General features: G+C 38.9%; 1 protein-coding gene across 1 annotated transcript; it reads right to left on the bottom strand.

Moving 5' to 3' along the window:
- Nucleotides 1–1493: 1493 nt before the first annotated feature.
- serpine1 (serpin peptidase inhibitor, clade E (nexin, plasminogen activator inhibitor type 1), member 1) lies at nucleotides 1494–10061 on the bottom strand. The gene is made up of 10 exons (XM_012859485.3): nucleotides 9560–10061; nucleotides 8877–8940; nucleotides 7538–7776; nucleotides 6839–7063; nucleotides 5287–5481; nucleotides 4977–5175; nucleotides 4753–4853; nucleotides 4141–4227; nucleotides 2092–2175; nucleotides 1494–2003 (listed from the first exon to the last, which is right to left on the bottom strand). Exons 3-10 carry the CDS (start codon nucleotides 7773–7775, stop codon nucleotides 1960–1962), a joined length of 1173 nt encoding a protein of 390 aa, XP_012714939.1. The 5' UTR covers nucleotide 7776; nucleotides 8877–8940; nucleotides 9560–10061; the 3' UTR covers nucleotides 1494–1959.
- Between the last annotated feature and the right edge of the window lie 4055 nt (nucleotides 10062–14116).

Here is a 14116-nt window from a genome sequence, read left to right on the forward strand (position 1 = left end):
CAGCCCTTTGCCCAAACTTAACCAGCGTACACGAGAGAGGTGAATCAAGTTCTGGTGATCGCATCGGTTTTCTCCAAAAACATAATAACCTGACGATGCTGAAGTCCCCTAGCTCAAATGAAGTTAACAGGATTAATGACATGATTAAGCAGGCATACGGACTTTAACAGAGATTCCTGATGGATGTCGTCGTGAGGGAAATGACATCCTGTCCAGGATTTTCCTCTTTCACTTTATCCTGGATTCTCTTCAGCAGCCCGAAATTTTTTGTCCAGTTAAATTTGGAGTTTCATCTGTGGCAAGTTTACTCCAAGGTAGCTTCATTCTTTCAGTGACAGCACACAACTGGTAATATAAATCCTCTCCGCATGTTTGTCCTTTCAGGGACTCCATGTTTAAAAATGCCTGCGTTATCTCAAAACTGTCATTAATCCCTCGGATAAAAATGAAGTGCTGAGCAGTGTCCTTTATCGTTACTTTCATCCTGTGGCAGTGAATATAACCTATCAGTTCCAAAGGCGAGTCACTGTCCTGTGTGATAAACTGATTTTTTTCAAAGTTGACAGCAGGTGTCTTTGTACACAAGACACCTGCTGTCTTGACTATGCATTCTTTTAAAAACTCGCCTTTGGGGAAAGGCTTGCTAGCCTTTGCTAATTTGAATGACAGCTAAAAACTTACCTTGGTACTTGACTCTCGGATCGTAGATTAGCTGTCAACCTCTGAGCAGTAGACCCCCATTCTTGCATTGACTGTTTGCAATCATAGAATGCTTCATATCAAAGTGACAACTGATATAGTATTCTTTGAAAACTGCAACCTTTTCTTTTCATATCAAACATATAGCCATTAATTGGACTTAAGTGAAAAAATATTTTGTTTTCAACTCCTTATTAAACACTCGCCACTCACTGTCCACTTTTCTTTTCTTTGGTCAGGTCATTATTACAGAAGAGTAAAGTGCGTGAAGAAGTTTTAATACCCCTACCAACGACCAATGTGGTTGGAGTGTGTCAAGTAGTGGGAGAAAACAGGCACTCCAGGAAAAATGCTAAATGAATGCCCTATCACCAGTTCACACATTTGCCTTCTCTGGGCCACTTTTGGTTGATCCTGCAGACAGAATATCCCATAGGAGCCACAGCTGCCAAGGCTGGTAGTCCTTTGCGTTTAAAATAAAAAGTAATTGTATTATTTATTTTTTTATAAAGGAACAGTTCATATTCTAATCTTTATACAAAAGTCTTTTTCTGTAACATGTCAGTATATAAGGCTCCCTCAAATGAACAGATTAGGTATAAATGTATTGTTGAGTTGGGATTGCAGCATCCATTGACAATTGCAGTTCTTGAGATACTGTGACTTTAGTCAAGATTTTATCGTAATCTGGCACTTGTCAAAGTCAGCTAAATTCTGGTCCATTTTCAGCTCTAAACCCATATATTTTATTAACAGAATTTTCCATCATGAGAAAACAATGTTTGAATGTGCTCCTTGTTTATAAGTTCGCAAATCTTTAATTAAAACATTGCAAAAATACAAACTTTTGAAACAATACATAAATATTACACACTGCAGTTTTGCAGAATCTTTAAATAGATAAAATGCCTATTTTTTTATCAAATATCCTGACAAAATGATCTATAAAACACATTTATTTCTAAAAGGCGCAAAACTGTCATTGGCATCAGTAGCCTGTTAAGTTTGCTTCGATTTCCTCTCCGTTTTGTCAACCATAAACATTGAAAAATAAATAAATAGCCTAGATATAATTTTTGTTGTCATTTAAAGTCAAAGATGTTCTGTTATATTTGTGTCTTTAGTCATTATAAATAAGAGTGTTAATGAATATAACCATTGCTGAAACAAGTAGTTGCTGAGTGTCACAGGTCTTCTGATCAGGATAATGGTCATCATGAGGAGTTAAAAACAGTAGTCGTCACATAAAGTGTGTTGGTGTTATTGTTGAGGGTTGTTGAACTGGCCCATGAAGAGAAGTGCACCTGAAAACAGTCAAGACAACAATTATTTCCCAAACTTTCTACTAGTGTTATTTTATGGGATTAAATAAAAAATATTCACGAATACTACCAGTGTGCTTGTGCTGAATAAGGAAAAGGAAAGGTCGGTCCAGTGTGATCTCTGGAACTGCCATACGAGAAAACATGACAGCAGCTAAAAAAGTGAAAGAGAGAGAGAGTAAGAGAAAAAAAAGATATGGTCAGTTAAGTGTTTGTGTGCCACCTCCACCAAAAAGCAGATCAAATCTTCACTTCTTTCTTTCTACTTAAGTTCTTTCAGGTTACAATGTGTATACCAAACAGCAGTTGCTCCTGCTAATTCATACAGCAGATGCAGAGTTCCAGAGTTTTTTCCTGTGTTTTACATCAGATCAACAACTTCAGATACAGATCTGGGGCCTCATTGTAAAGTTTGTGTATGCACTAAACGGGGCCTGAAACTTGCGCATGTCACTTTCCACCCAAAAGGTTGTGATCTGTAAAACAAAAAAATTTGACGGGAGAACATGCAGCCCTCACAACAACTCCCACCCATTTGGAAACAGGATATTGGCGATGCAGATGGTAAAATGATAAATTACGGCCACGCTGCCTGATGATCTCTCTCTGATGTTCAATTTCACTTTGTCCCAGAGTTTAATCATAGATCAACTTTATCATAAGCATTCCAAACTGCAGTATTAATCATGCTTGCCATAAGCCATAACTACAAATAAGGACCTTTCAAATTATTCAGTAAGGCCCAGAAACTAACTTAAATCTTAAATCAAAGTCTGCACCGCATTTCATCAGGGTTCTCTACCATCACATTCCTCTCCTCCATGATCTCTAGGGTAATGTGTGCCACAGACAAGATGAGAGGCAATCACAGTGAATGCTGTAAACAGTTAAATACCAGACAGGTATCACAGTTGTCACAATACTTTAATCATACCACCTAATTTACAGCAGTAGCACTGATGTGGACTAGATGTAAAAAGAGAATAATATTCTCTGGCCTCACTCCCATTCCATGTTCCAGACGCCCACAGCATTCTACAAGACAAGAGGAATTTCAACACGATGCACAAATTGAAATGTCATTCGATGCTTAAGACAGTAATAAGATTCACTTTTTAACAAGTTCTTCAATTGTGAAGAACATACGGTATGTGCTTTTACCTCTTATTTAAACATTCAGTAAAGGTCTTTCTCAGATTTTTTTACGCAGCGGCCACAATGACGAAAAGAAAGAGAGAAAATATATTCCAGAAAGGCCTTCAGTAAATGAGTAAATCAGATGTAAAACCACATTTGTTGTCCACATTAAAGAAACTGCCTTAAACATTGCATGACATCCCCACATTCTGAGTGGGAAAGAGGTCAGGAGAACCCCCCGTCGCCAAAAAGAGCGTAAGGATGAGTGAGAGTATGCTTTAGGTGCCGGACCGCACATTCTGACCTCAAGTTTTTCATTATACATCACTGACTTTGGAGTGAAAGTGACATAAGCTTGATAAATAGGACCCCTGACATGTCCCACACCTTCTTAGCACTCTAGAAGTAGTATTTTCAGATGTATTTTCTGAAGTCTACTAGTATTTTCTGATGTATCAAGGAATCAGTCAAACTAAACTGCACATTCAAAGCCGTTTCTTAGCTTTCTTACTTGCAAATCCTCACACAGTAGCCATAGTAGTGTCTTGTCTATATACGTGGTCCAACTGTCACCACTAATTCTGCAGTTATGAGAAGAGTCGTTGGGAGAAGCTCAGATGCTTGCTTAAACACAGCTTTCATTTATCATCCAAGAATAAATTCATGGAAGTTTTGACGATACTGGAAACCAAATGAGGCAACACTACCAACTCATCAACAAGGCCATTCACACAAACTAATTAGCACAAGTTATCTGTAAATCTGTATCCTACCAAAAAGTCAGTGATTCACAGGTTTTATCCCCGATCCTTCTGGCCTCTTTAACACACTGAGATGTGTTTGGGCAAGTTTATGACTTCTAACATTTACAGCTCAGCTAGAAATATCACAGTTGTGTGTGTGAGTGGATGAATGAGGACCATTGTAAGGAGCTGCACAATTTATCTTTGTCTGTTGTTTAAATATTCTGTAAAGAGTGTACCTGTTGCTGATGCACCCTTGGTTCCACTCTCATTCACCTCGATCTTCACCTTCTGCAGTACCTTTGATATGCAAAGCCTCTCATCAACTGGCATACAGAAATAAACACAGATTAAGTGCAGTTTATATGATGGCTTTTTGCTTTATTTTTTCCTGTTTTGTTATATGTAAATTACCCCAAGCATACATAATCCACTGAGATTTGATTTACTGGTGACAAAGCAGAATTTTTAAAGAAGACTTGCTGTGCTTGTCAACTACAAATATTGTAAGGTGCTCCATGTTAAACCTGCACTAGGTAACTTTTGTGTAAATTATTTTTTTTACATATTCATTAAAGCTGTCACTATACAACAACCTGTTTTATAGGAAAACTGCATATTTGTGGAGTGGCACCTTGCTCAGAAAAGAACGACTGGTAAACATTGGAACAACACAACAGGCTCCACTGTGAGGGAGGAGCAAGGGCAAGGGAAATGGAAGGTGTGCTTGTGCAAGATTTCAGTCAATCGTTTCCTAAAACCCCGACTGCAGCTTTAAAATGAGGAGTTTTTCCGCTTGTATGGAGCAAAGTTTTAAACAAACTAACAATTTATTGGGGACATCAGCTTACATGTTATCCGTGTAAAGTCAGCAGTAGCCAAGTTGAACATGCCTCCAAGTCCCATTTTAAGTAGAGCACCCTTCAAATTTACTTCAGAGTTTAGTGAAAACCTGAAAAAAACACAAAAATCTTCTAGTTCTTTCTGATTTGCTAAGAGCTGTTTAACATGTCACAAATGAAACAAATAAATCTAATCTGACCATTGCTCCACAGCTATGATCCGTCTTCCTCACCTTGGCATGGTCAGCTGTCTCCTGACATTCCTTAGCTCTGACATCCACCTCTGAATCTTCTGGCTGTTCAGATCAGCACTGAGAACACTCAGTGGAATTTCAGGCTCAAAGGGAGATACCAGGAGCATACTCAATGAGTTACCCTCATATGGTACCTCTATTACATCGTAATCCACCCCATCAGCAGTCACAAATTCCCCTGTGGATTTCAGAGAAAGAAAAATGCACAGTTTTGCATTTGGGCTAGGAAAAAAAACTAATCAAAAATAATTTTCTATAACAAAGATTTTGGATAACTGTAACTGCATACCATAGTTAAAGTGGTCAGTGAGTCTCATCATGTGCACAGGCACAGTACTACCATTAGCACAATGGAATATTCTCTCCTGTGTCAGTTTGGGGTCAAATGGAACTTTCCATAGGCGTTGGAAGTGGAGCACATTAAGGAAGACCAGACGGGTCTCATCATCAAGGGCTCCAGCATCCAACAATTCAGGGATGGCAGCTGCAAGAAAAAAAAAGTTATACAAATATAAAGTCATAAAACATACGATCCTACGATAACTAAGGAGTTGTTCACAACACTCAACATTTTCAAAAGAGTACAAAACTTACTCTTTTTTGGACACGCTCTTCCATCTCCCAAAAGGTTTACATAAAAAGGCTGATTTTGGCAATCCCCAATTTATTATAATGGAGATATATAACCAATGTACATGGGGCTATTGTTTGATAAAATGTGATAAAACAGGAACATCAGAGCAGTTCAGTACATAGAGAAAAATCAATGACAGAATGCTCTGTCTTCTCTAACCACCAGTTGGTGGTGGCAGATAGCCATTCACAATGGTTTCTTCCTGTTAAAGTGGGGTTTTCCTCTCCACCATCTCTTCATGCATGTCAGTATGAGGGATTGCTGCAAAGCCGTCAACAATGCAAATGAATGTCCACTGTGGCTCTACGCTCTTTAAGGAGGAGTGAATGCTGCTGTCAAGACTTGATGCAACCTGCTGGGTTTCCTTAGAGAAGAAACTTTCTGACCAATTAGTATGATTTGGTTGAAATTGACTTTGTAAAGTGCCTTGAGATGACATGTCTTGTGAAATGGCGCTACAAAAATAAAACTGAATTGAACTGAATTGAATGATCTGATCATGAATCATCGTGGGTTACCATCAGTATGACAGAAAGATAAAATGATTGAACATTGACGTTGCTTTTGTACTATGCATCATACACTGTCTACTAAGTAAAAAAAAAAAAAAAAAAAAAAAAGCTAAAAAATACATGGTTCACCTGTCACACAATCACATGCTTTTTCCTGTGGACTAGTTATATAACGTTCCATTACATTAAATGCACCACTCACAAAGCAACTGCTATGTTTCAGACATCAACGCACACACTCATTTTACAAGGGAACTTCAGCCTTTAGCAGTTTTTCAAAGTAGTTATGTGTGGTTATTTGAGCAAAATAACATGACACAGCTACTCTCCTATTGATTTTATATTTGAAACCTTTTACAACATGCAGGATGTGTTGGATCTGTCCGCACAAAGCTGTTGGAGGTAGGAGATGAGAAGAGAGGGGGGCAGCATTCCTGCATGCTTTGTGTTGGCAACAGGAGCTGTGAAAGTGGCAAAAGTTCCACAGAAGAATAACCTGAGGCTCATGTGGACTTTATTTCTCTGTGTGAAGAATGTCATGTGTTGTGTGAGAATTGACAGCTCTGCCTATTAAGGTTTGTAGCAGGAGAACAGCAAAATGTGCTAAAACACAGGCCGTATTTTAGCACAATAGTCCCGCCTCTCTAATACACAAAGGTAATGGTTCTTATCTGTTAACAGGTAGAATTTATTACCTGCAGTGTGATCTGAGACCCATGCATTGATAATGCTAACAGCCTGTTCTGGTTTGGTGAAGTCCATCTGGTGGGGCTGAGTCTGGAAGGTCTTGGCCAGGGCTCGGCGGAATCTCTTCTCCAGATTTAGCTTCCTCTCCACCATCACCCCACTCACTATCTCCACCCCATCCTCACTGGCCAGCTCCCTCTGAAGGTATCGCTGCTGTCGAGGCATTCCTCGCTCTGCAGGAGAAGCAAAATAAGTTTTCATTTTTGGTCTTATAGTCATCAAACATTCATCTGTTCTGTACATGATCAGAGGAAATATCTAAGGGTAGGGGGTGGGCGCGGTGATTGTGTTGGAGTTGGTGGTGGTGGGTGGTTGGAGGTGCCTCCTATGTCAGAATACAAAATTTCTGATTGATTGTCTTGACTTTATGCAAGTGAGATATTCTATGCATTCTTTATCGTATGTTTAGGTTTATGTTGCAGCTGAAAGACAGACGTACTTACCGTCAGCTTCCAGTTCCTCAGAAGCAGGGATCAAGTGTGCCCATTTCTCTGGGATTTTAGCACTCACACTTGAAGCTAAATATTAATTTATTTGTCTAGATGTTCTTTTTACAGTCAAAACATCTTGCCAAGCCCTAGAGTTGTTGTTCTGAGTTGCTTTGGGACATTAACGTTTTTGTACTCTGTAATTTAAAAGCCACTCACCTTGCAGAGAAAAGCCCATAGCTGCAGTCAAGGCCCTTTGTGTGTTTCCATTTGCACCAAGCTGAGCCATGGCCATAATGCTCGCCATACCATAAGGGGAGAAAGCCAGGTTTGTGTCCACAACATCCATTACTAGCTGGGAAAAAACTTTCAAGCCAAAGTCGGTTTGCTTATCCTGTAGAGAACCCAGTGCCCCTCTGTTTAGGGCCAGCAAGAAGAATATATACACACAAATCATGCTGGAGAGACAAAACCAGAAAAAATGTGGTTGGTTCTGCTACATAAAGATTAAATGTTAGCATTAAATTCATCTTATGAACTGACTGTACACAACACTGTTTAAACTGCTCTGACTCATCTTTGCACACACCTGTAAAATGCTTCAGACTTGAAAACGTCAAATATAACACAGTGCCCCAGGGGAAAAAAATATTCTTTTAATGAGAACATTAACTCTAAAAAAATATGATAGTTTGAAACTGTACTGTAATTCTGTATCTTATGTCGATATGTGTGTTCTGCAGTAAGAAGAAACAGCAGCTTTGACACATTTTTTAACTTCGATAAGGAACACCCTAAAATTGTCCTAAATCTTTATAGTTAATAGACAAAACAGTTTAGCAAAAATAAGCTATTATTTATAAACACAGTTGAATAATAAGAGCAGTACCATGATATCTGACTAAAAAATTATTTGCTTATAAAGCTGCAACAGAAGAATCCCTCTTTTGTTTTGGTTGGCTGAAGGAGATATGTTAACTGTTTTATGAAGAGACATTTGGTTTTGCAAAATATATCGATAGCCTAATGTCTGGCAACAAAGACAAAGAGTTTTGTACCCTTTGAAGTGTATGTGTTATGTAATTCTGGCTTGGCTTTTGATAATGTTCTGTCTTGTTTTGTGATTCATGTTTGGTTGCCATGTTACAGTTCCTCTTTGTGAATCTGTTATATAGTGTCTTATAATGACTATCATAGTGCAGGACACTTTAATAAATCAAACCAAATGCTTAAGTTCTCAAGGCTACAACTGTAGATTTTGCTTTTTATTAAAATACATTTCTTATCTTATCAATATTAGAATTGCATAGCTACGCATGAACATGGGACAGTGTGCATGGTTCAGCTTATATCTATTGTCAAGGAAGCTGTACATTAAAATTCAAACAGGCTGACAGTATTAAACAAGTTAGTCGTAAAACAGTGCTAAAATCATTTCTGGAAATGGTCAATGCAATCTTTTCTCTGACATATCAGGTTTTTTCACACACCACTAACCAAACATCTGCCAGCCTTCTTACCACATATTTCAAGCAGAAGAGCTAACTGTGGTTCTTACCTTTAGCTTGGATTCAGGTAGAAAAAGGGCTCTCTGGTGCTGCTGCTGCTGCTGCTGCTTGTCCCTGAAAAACAGAGCAAGTTTGCCTTTTTGTACTGTGGGCCTTCACTTTCACAATCCCACCCCCTGTCTCGACATACACACACACACACACACACACACACACACACACACACACACACACACACACACACACACACACACACACACACACACACACACACACACACACACACACACACACAAAGAAAAAGAGAGAGAAAACGAGAGAAAACAAGTCATTGCAGGCACTGATGTCATCTGAAGCTGTCTGGAGAGACTTCCTTTTCATAAGCACACACACTCAACCTTTCCAATGTCACCCCTGACTAAAGCATGACAGAGCATATGGAAAGTCTGGTAACTGTTTTTCAGCTTAAGCTCGCTCACATAACTGTGTCCATGTGAGTCACACAGGAGGAATGGACTGGAAATTCATGGATTTTATTTGTCCCTGAATATCTCAAAGAGATAAAAGTGGAAGAACTATTTATCAAATGAGCTGACAGCCTGGTGCTGCATCATTACATTATCATCCATCGTTCCTTTTCAAGGAAAAACACATGGCCATGCTTTGAATATTTTCCCCCTATATTTCTTAATTTATTGACTAATTTATTCATTAGCAATGGCAGGAACAATACCGTCTGTCCGTCCATCCGTTGTCTTCCGCTTATTCGGGGTCGGGTCGCTGGGGTAGCAACTTCAGTAGGGAGGCCCAGATGTCCCTCTCCCCAGCCACTTGGGCCAGCTCCTCCGGGGGAATCCCAAGGCGTTCCCAGGTCAGCCGACAGACATAGTCCCTCCAGAGTGTCCATCGTTTGCAATCTTTTAGGTTTCAGAAACAAAAATACATTAATCAAATACCTTTAAATAAAACTTTACCTATTTTGTATTTAACAAAGCTTGGGGATAGTTGTTTTTTTACCCAAATATGCCTTCTACAGTAGACTTAAGCTCACTTCTAGAGTACACTTACCCTTTTTATCTACATTTCAAGCCACCAATTTGAATTTACTGGTGATGAAAAAAAATATATTAGACATTGTCGTGTCTGAATATTTCATTTTTCTCCATTAAATGGAGTGGTGGATCATCAAGGAGAGTGGTGGCCTAGTGGTTAGAGAAGTGCGCTTGCGCTCTGAGAAGGTTGCAAGTACCCGGTTTGATCCCCACAGCCTGCTCTCTGGGTCCCTGAGCAAGACCCTTTAACCCAGATTGCTCACCAGGCACCGCACAGTGGCATCCCACTGCTCCCAAAGGGAATGGGTTAAGATGCAGAAGTGAATTTCTCCATTGTGAGATCAATAAAGTTAAATTATTATTATTCATTATTATTATCATATGCAATTGACATAGGGACTGCAGAGGGCAGTACAGCTACTGTTACCTAGTAAGTATACCAAAAGAGATCATGGCTGCATCCAAATAGGACTGATTGATAAGTACTCTTTAGCCAAGGTGGAATTGCGTCAGTGGTCGCCATGACCGCTGCTCTCCGACTAGTGCAGCCAGTAAGGCTAGGTGTAGCTTCTATGAAGACCAGGTGTACCTACTATAAAGAGAAAAAGACCGAGAACATAAGGTTAAAAGTTGAAATAACAACTAACAATGCAGATTGGAGAACAGATTCAGCCAAGTGAGAGAAATAGATATTGATGTCCACCAGCAGCCTAAGCCTATAGCCGCATAACTACAGAGGTAGCTCAGGATAACCTAAGCCGCTCTAACTATAAGCTTTATCAAAGTCTTAAGCCCAGTCTTGAAAGTAGACAGGGTGTCTGCCTCACGGACCAAAACTGGGAGTTGGTTCCACAAGAAAGGAGCCTGACAACTAAAGGATCTGCCTTCCATTCTACTAATAGACTCTGGGAACCACCAGTAGATGTGGAGTCTGAGAGCGAAGTACTCTGTTAGGAACATATTGAGTAATCAGATCTCTGATATGTGATGGAGCTTGACTTCTTTATACGAGATAAGGGAAATTTCAAATTCCATATAACAGGAATCCAATCAAGGGAAGCTAAAATTGGATATGATATCTCTTGTTAATTATCATCAGAACTCTTGCTGCAGCATTTTGGATCAGTTGAAGGCTTTGAACTGCATTTTGTGGACTTCCTGATAGTAAAGAATTACAATAGTCCAGCCTTGAAGTAACAAATGCATGGACAAGTTTTTCAGCACCACCCCTGGACAGAATGTTTCTAATTTTGGTGATATTCCGTAGATAGAAAAGGAAACCCTGGAAACCTGTTTAATATGGGATTTAAATGACATGTGTTGGTCAAAAATAACACCAATGTTTTTATTTTATTACCAGAGGCCAAGTTAATGCCATCCAGATAAAGTGATTGATTAGGAAGTTTATTTTTAAGCACTCTGGTCCAAAGATGACACATTCTGTTATGTCAGAATTTAAAAGCAAAACATGTCTTCAGGTTTTGATGTAATCAATGATGATTGAATTCGTCAGAATTTATGGATTTATGGAACAGTGGAAATGAATTCCATGCTGTGTGATCATTTTACCAATAGCATATATATAGTAAAGATAATTGGCTCAAGGACTGAACCATGTGGTACTCCACAAGTGACCCAAGACTTTGAAGATTTATTATTATTATTAACATGAACCACAGTACAGTGCAGTCAAACTACTCCTAAAAGCACATTTTGTTCAAAAAGTTAATGTAACTAGTTACTACCCACCTCTGCAAACATGTGATACATTGATGTGTTTACCATATGTACTATATACATTTCTTATCATTCTGTCAGAAGTGCAGGTTAAATTGTTCTGTGGCTGTCTGCAAAGGTGGTTGCTGGTGAATATTAGTCATCTAAAACTAATGAATGACAATTTCTCTCTTTGAGTTACTGACTAATACACCAGACTTACATTTATTCTTGTTTGTTTCTAGTTTATGAATGTGAAGCTGCAATATGTTAACCTGACACCGCCAGATAGATTTGCTTCGCATATCCATCTGGAAACCTTCCGTTGAAGTAATTTTGGGAAGGGGCGAAAATACTGGTTAGCTGATTGGCCTATGTTGGTGATAGACGGGCCAAATAAACCAATCAGATCAACGAAGCATATGACGTACACGTCAACATGCTTCGTCGTCGCTCGTAACAGAGCGACGACGAAAACACAACCACAAGCCAAGCTACTCTTGGTGCTGCAGGTAAAGGCTCGTTAGCTCAGCAAAGAAATACTCTGTAATTCCGATAAAACTTGCTCGATAGCCACGCTAACGCTAGTTTCATCGGCTGAAGCCGCCATGTTCTTTAGACTGAACTGTCGCGCTTCTCGTTGCGTCACACCTCAACCCGCCTCAAAGCCAACGCTGATTGGACGTTCGTTTGGTGAACGGCTCCAAATTTTCTTTAACGGAGAGTAGCCAGACTGATCTGCGAGTGAAACCTTGAAAGCTCGCGAGATCAGGATGGTCTCACGAGGCTAGCAATATGTGTTCTTTAATTGTATCTAAGAGGTCCAGCTGGATAAAACATTACAAATTACAGTATTATCATTTTAGTTAAAGATATTCTTATCCATGCACAACTTAGTTGCTGTCACAGCAGCAGTTCATATACACAAAAATAATCTGTAATCGCAATATGTAATCGAAAATATGAAAGATTTAGATAAAATTGACACAGAATGTGATAACCTTAGTGTAGCCTTTAAAACTATCCTAGCAATTAGTTTTGCTCAAAATGTGCATAAACCGACGCCCTCTTAGCTCCATACTTTAGACCTTGTGCTGACATATGGTATTGATTGTGAAGAAATAACTGTATATCCTCACAACCCTGTCCTATCTGATAATTTTTTTAATAACATTTGAGTTTAATCTAACTGAGTTCTCCACCCGCAAAAGAGGGTTTCATTATAATAGACCTTTATCAGATAATGCTGTATCAAAACTTAGAGTCTGTCCCCTTTTTAATATCCTCAGTATTGCAGAAATGTCCTGTAGATGGCAGCAATGCTCTTTCTTCCCATTCACAAATCAACAAGTCTATTGTTGTATAACAAGACCCTTTGCAGAGTTAGAGCAGCATATTTTTCATCATCAATTGAAGAGAATAAAAATAATCCTAGATTTCTCTTTAGTACAGTTGCCAAACTTACCCAGAGCCACAGCTCTGTTGATCCATCCATTCCCTTAGCTCTTAGTAGTAACGATTTTATGGGATTCTTCATAAATAAAATTGATGCCATTAAAAATAAAATAATTGCCATCCTCCCAAACATGATTACCTCATCCTCAGTAAGTGAGGCAGCATTGGAGGAATCTTTAGAACCTGCACAGTGTTTGAACTGTTTAGAAGCAGTAGAGCTTTCTGAGCTATCTAAAATTTTAGCGTCATCTAAACCTTCTACCTGTATGTTAGACCCAATCCCAACCAAGTTGTTTAAGGACATATTCCCTTTGATCAGTGGCCCTATTTTGGACATGATTAATCTATCCTTAATAAATGGATATGTACCACAGGTTTTTAAAGTAGCTGTTATTAAACCTTTACTTAAGAAACCTTCTCTTGATCAAGATGAGTTAGTAAACAACATACCTATATCTAATCTTCTTTTCTGATCTAAAATTCTTGAGAAAGTAGTTGCTAATCAACTTTGTGAACATTTACAAAGCAATGACCTACTTGAGGAGTTTCAGTCAGGCTTCAGAGCTCATCATAGCACTGAAACAGCTCTGGTGAAGGTCACTAATGATATTCTCATGGCCTCAGATAATGGACTTGTGTCTGTACTTGTCCTGTTAGATCTCAGTGCTGCATTTGATACAGTTGATCACAATATTCTCCTACAAAGACTTGAACATACATTAGGGATTAAGGAGAAAGCATTAGGCTGGTTTAAATCTTATCTGTCGGACAGATTCCAGTTTGTTCATGTTAATAATAAATCTTCCTCAAAATCTAGGGTCACCTGTGGAGTACCACAGGGTTCAGTCCTTGGACCAATTCTCTTTACTATATATATGCTTCAGATCAACAAAATTATCCGACAGCATGGGATTAATTTCCACTGTTATGCTGATGACACTCAGCTATATTTATCCATAAATCCTGATGAATCCAATCAATTACTTCGACTGCAGTCATGTCTTGATGACATCAAAAGCTGGATGACTTTAAATTTCCTGCATCTAATTTCTGACAAGACCGAAGTT

Source organism: Fundulus heteroclitus, unplaced genomic scaffold (genome assembly GCF_011125445.2).
Source record: "Fundulus heteroclitus isolate FHET01 unplaced genomic scaffold, MU-UCD_Fhet_4.1 scaffold_84, whole genome shotgun sequence".
In the NCBI taxonomy this organism is placed as follows: domain Eukaryota; kingdom Metazoa; phylum Chordata; class Actinopteri; order Cyprinodontiformes; family Fundulidae; genus Fundulus; species Fundulus heteroclitus.

Bases quoted from the DNA above. Each gene is read 5' to 3' on its own strand.
- serpine1 (XM_012859485.3), bottom strand. From the start codon at position 7,775: ATGATTTGTGTGTATATATTCTTCTTGCTGGCCCTAAACAGAGGGGCA. The intron at 5,176-5,286 runs GTATGCAGTTAC...TGAAATCCACAG, and splicing joins CACTGACCACTTTAACTATG to GGGAATTTGTGACTGCTGAT. The intron at 4,228-4,752 runs GTAAGCTGATGT...TCTGTATGCCAG, and splicing joins TGACTTTACACGGATAACAT to TTGATGAGAGGCTTTGCATA.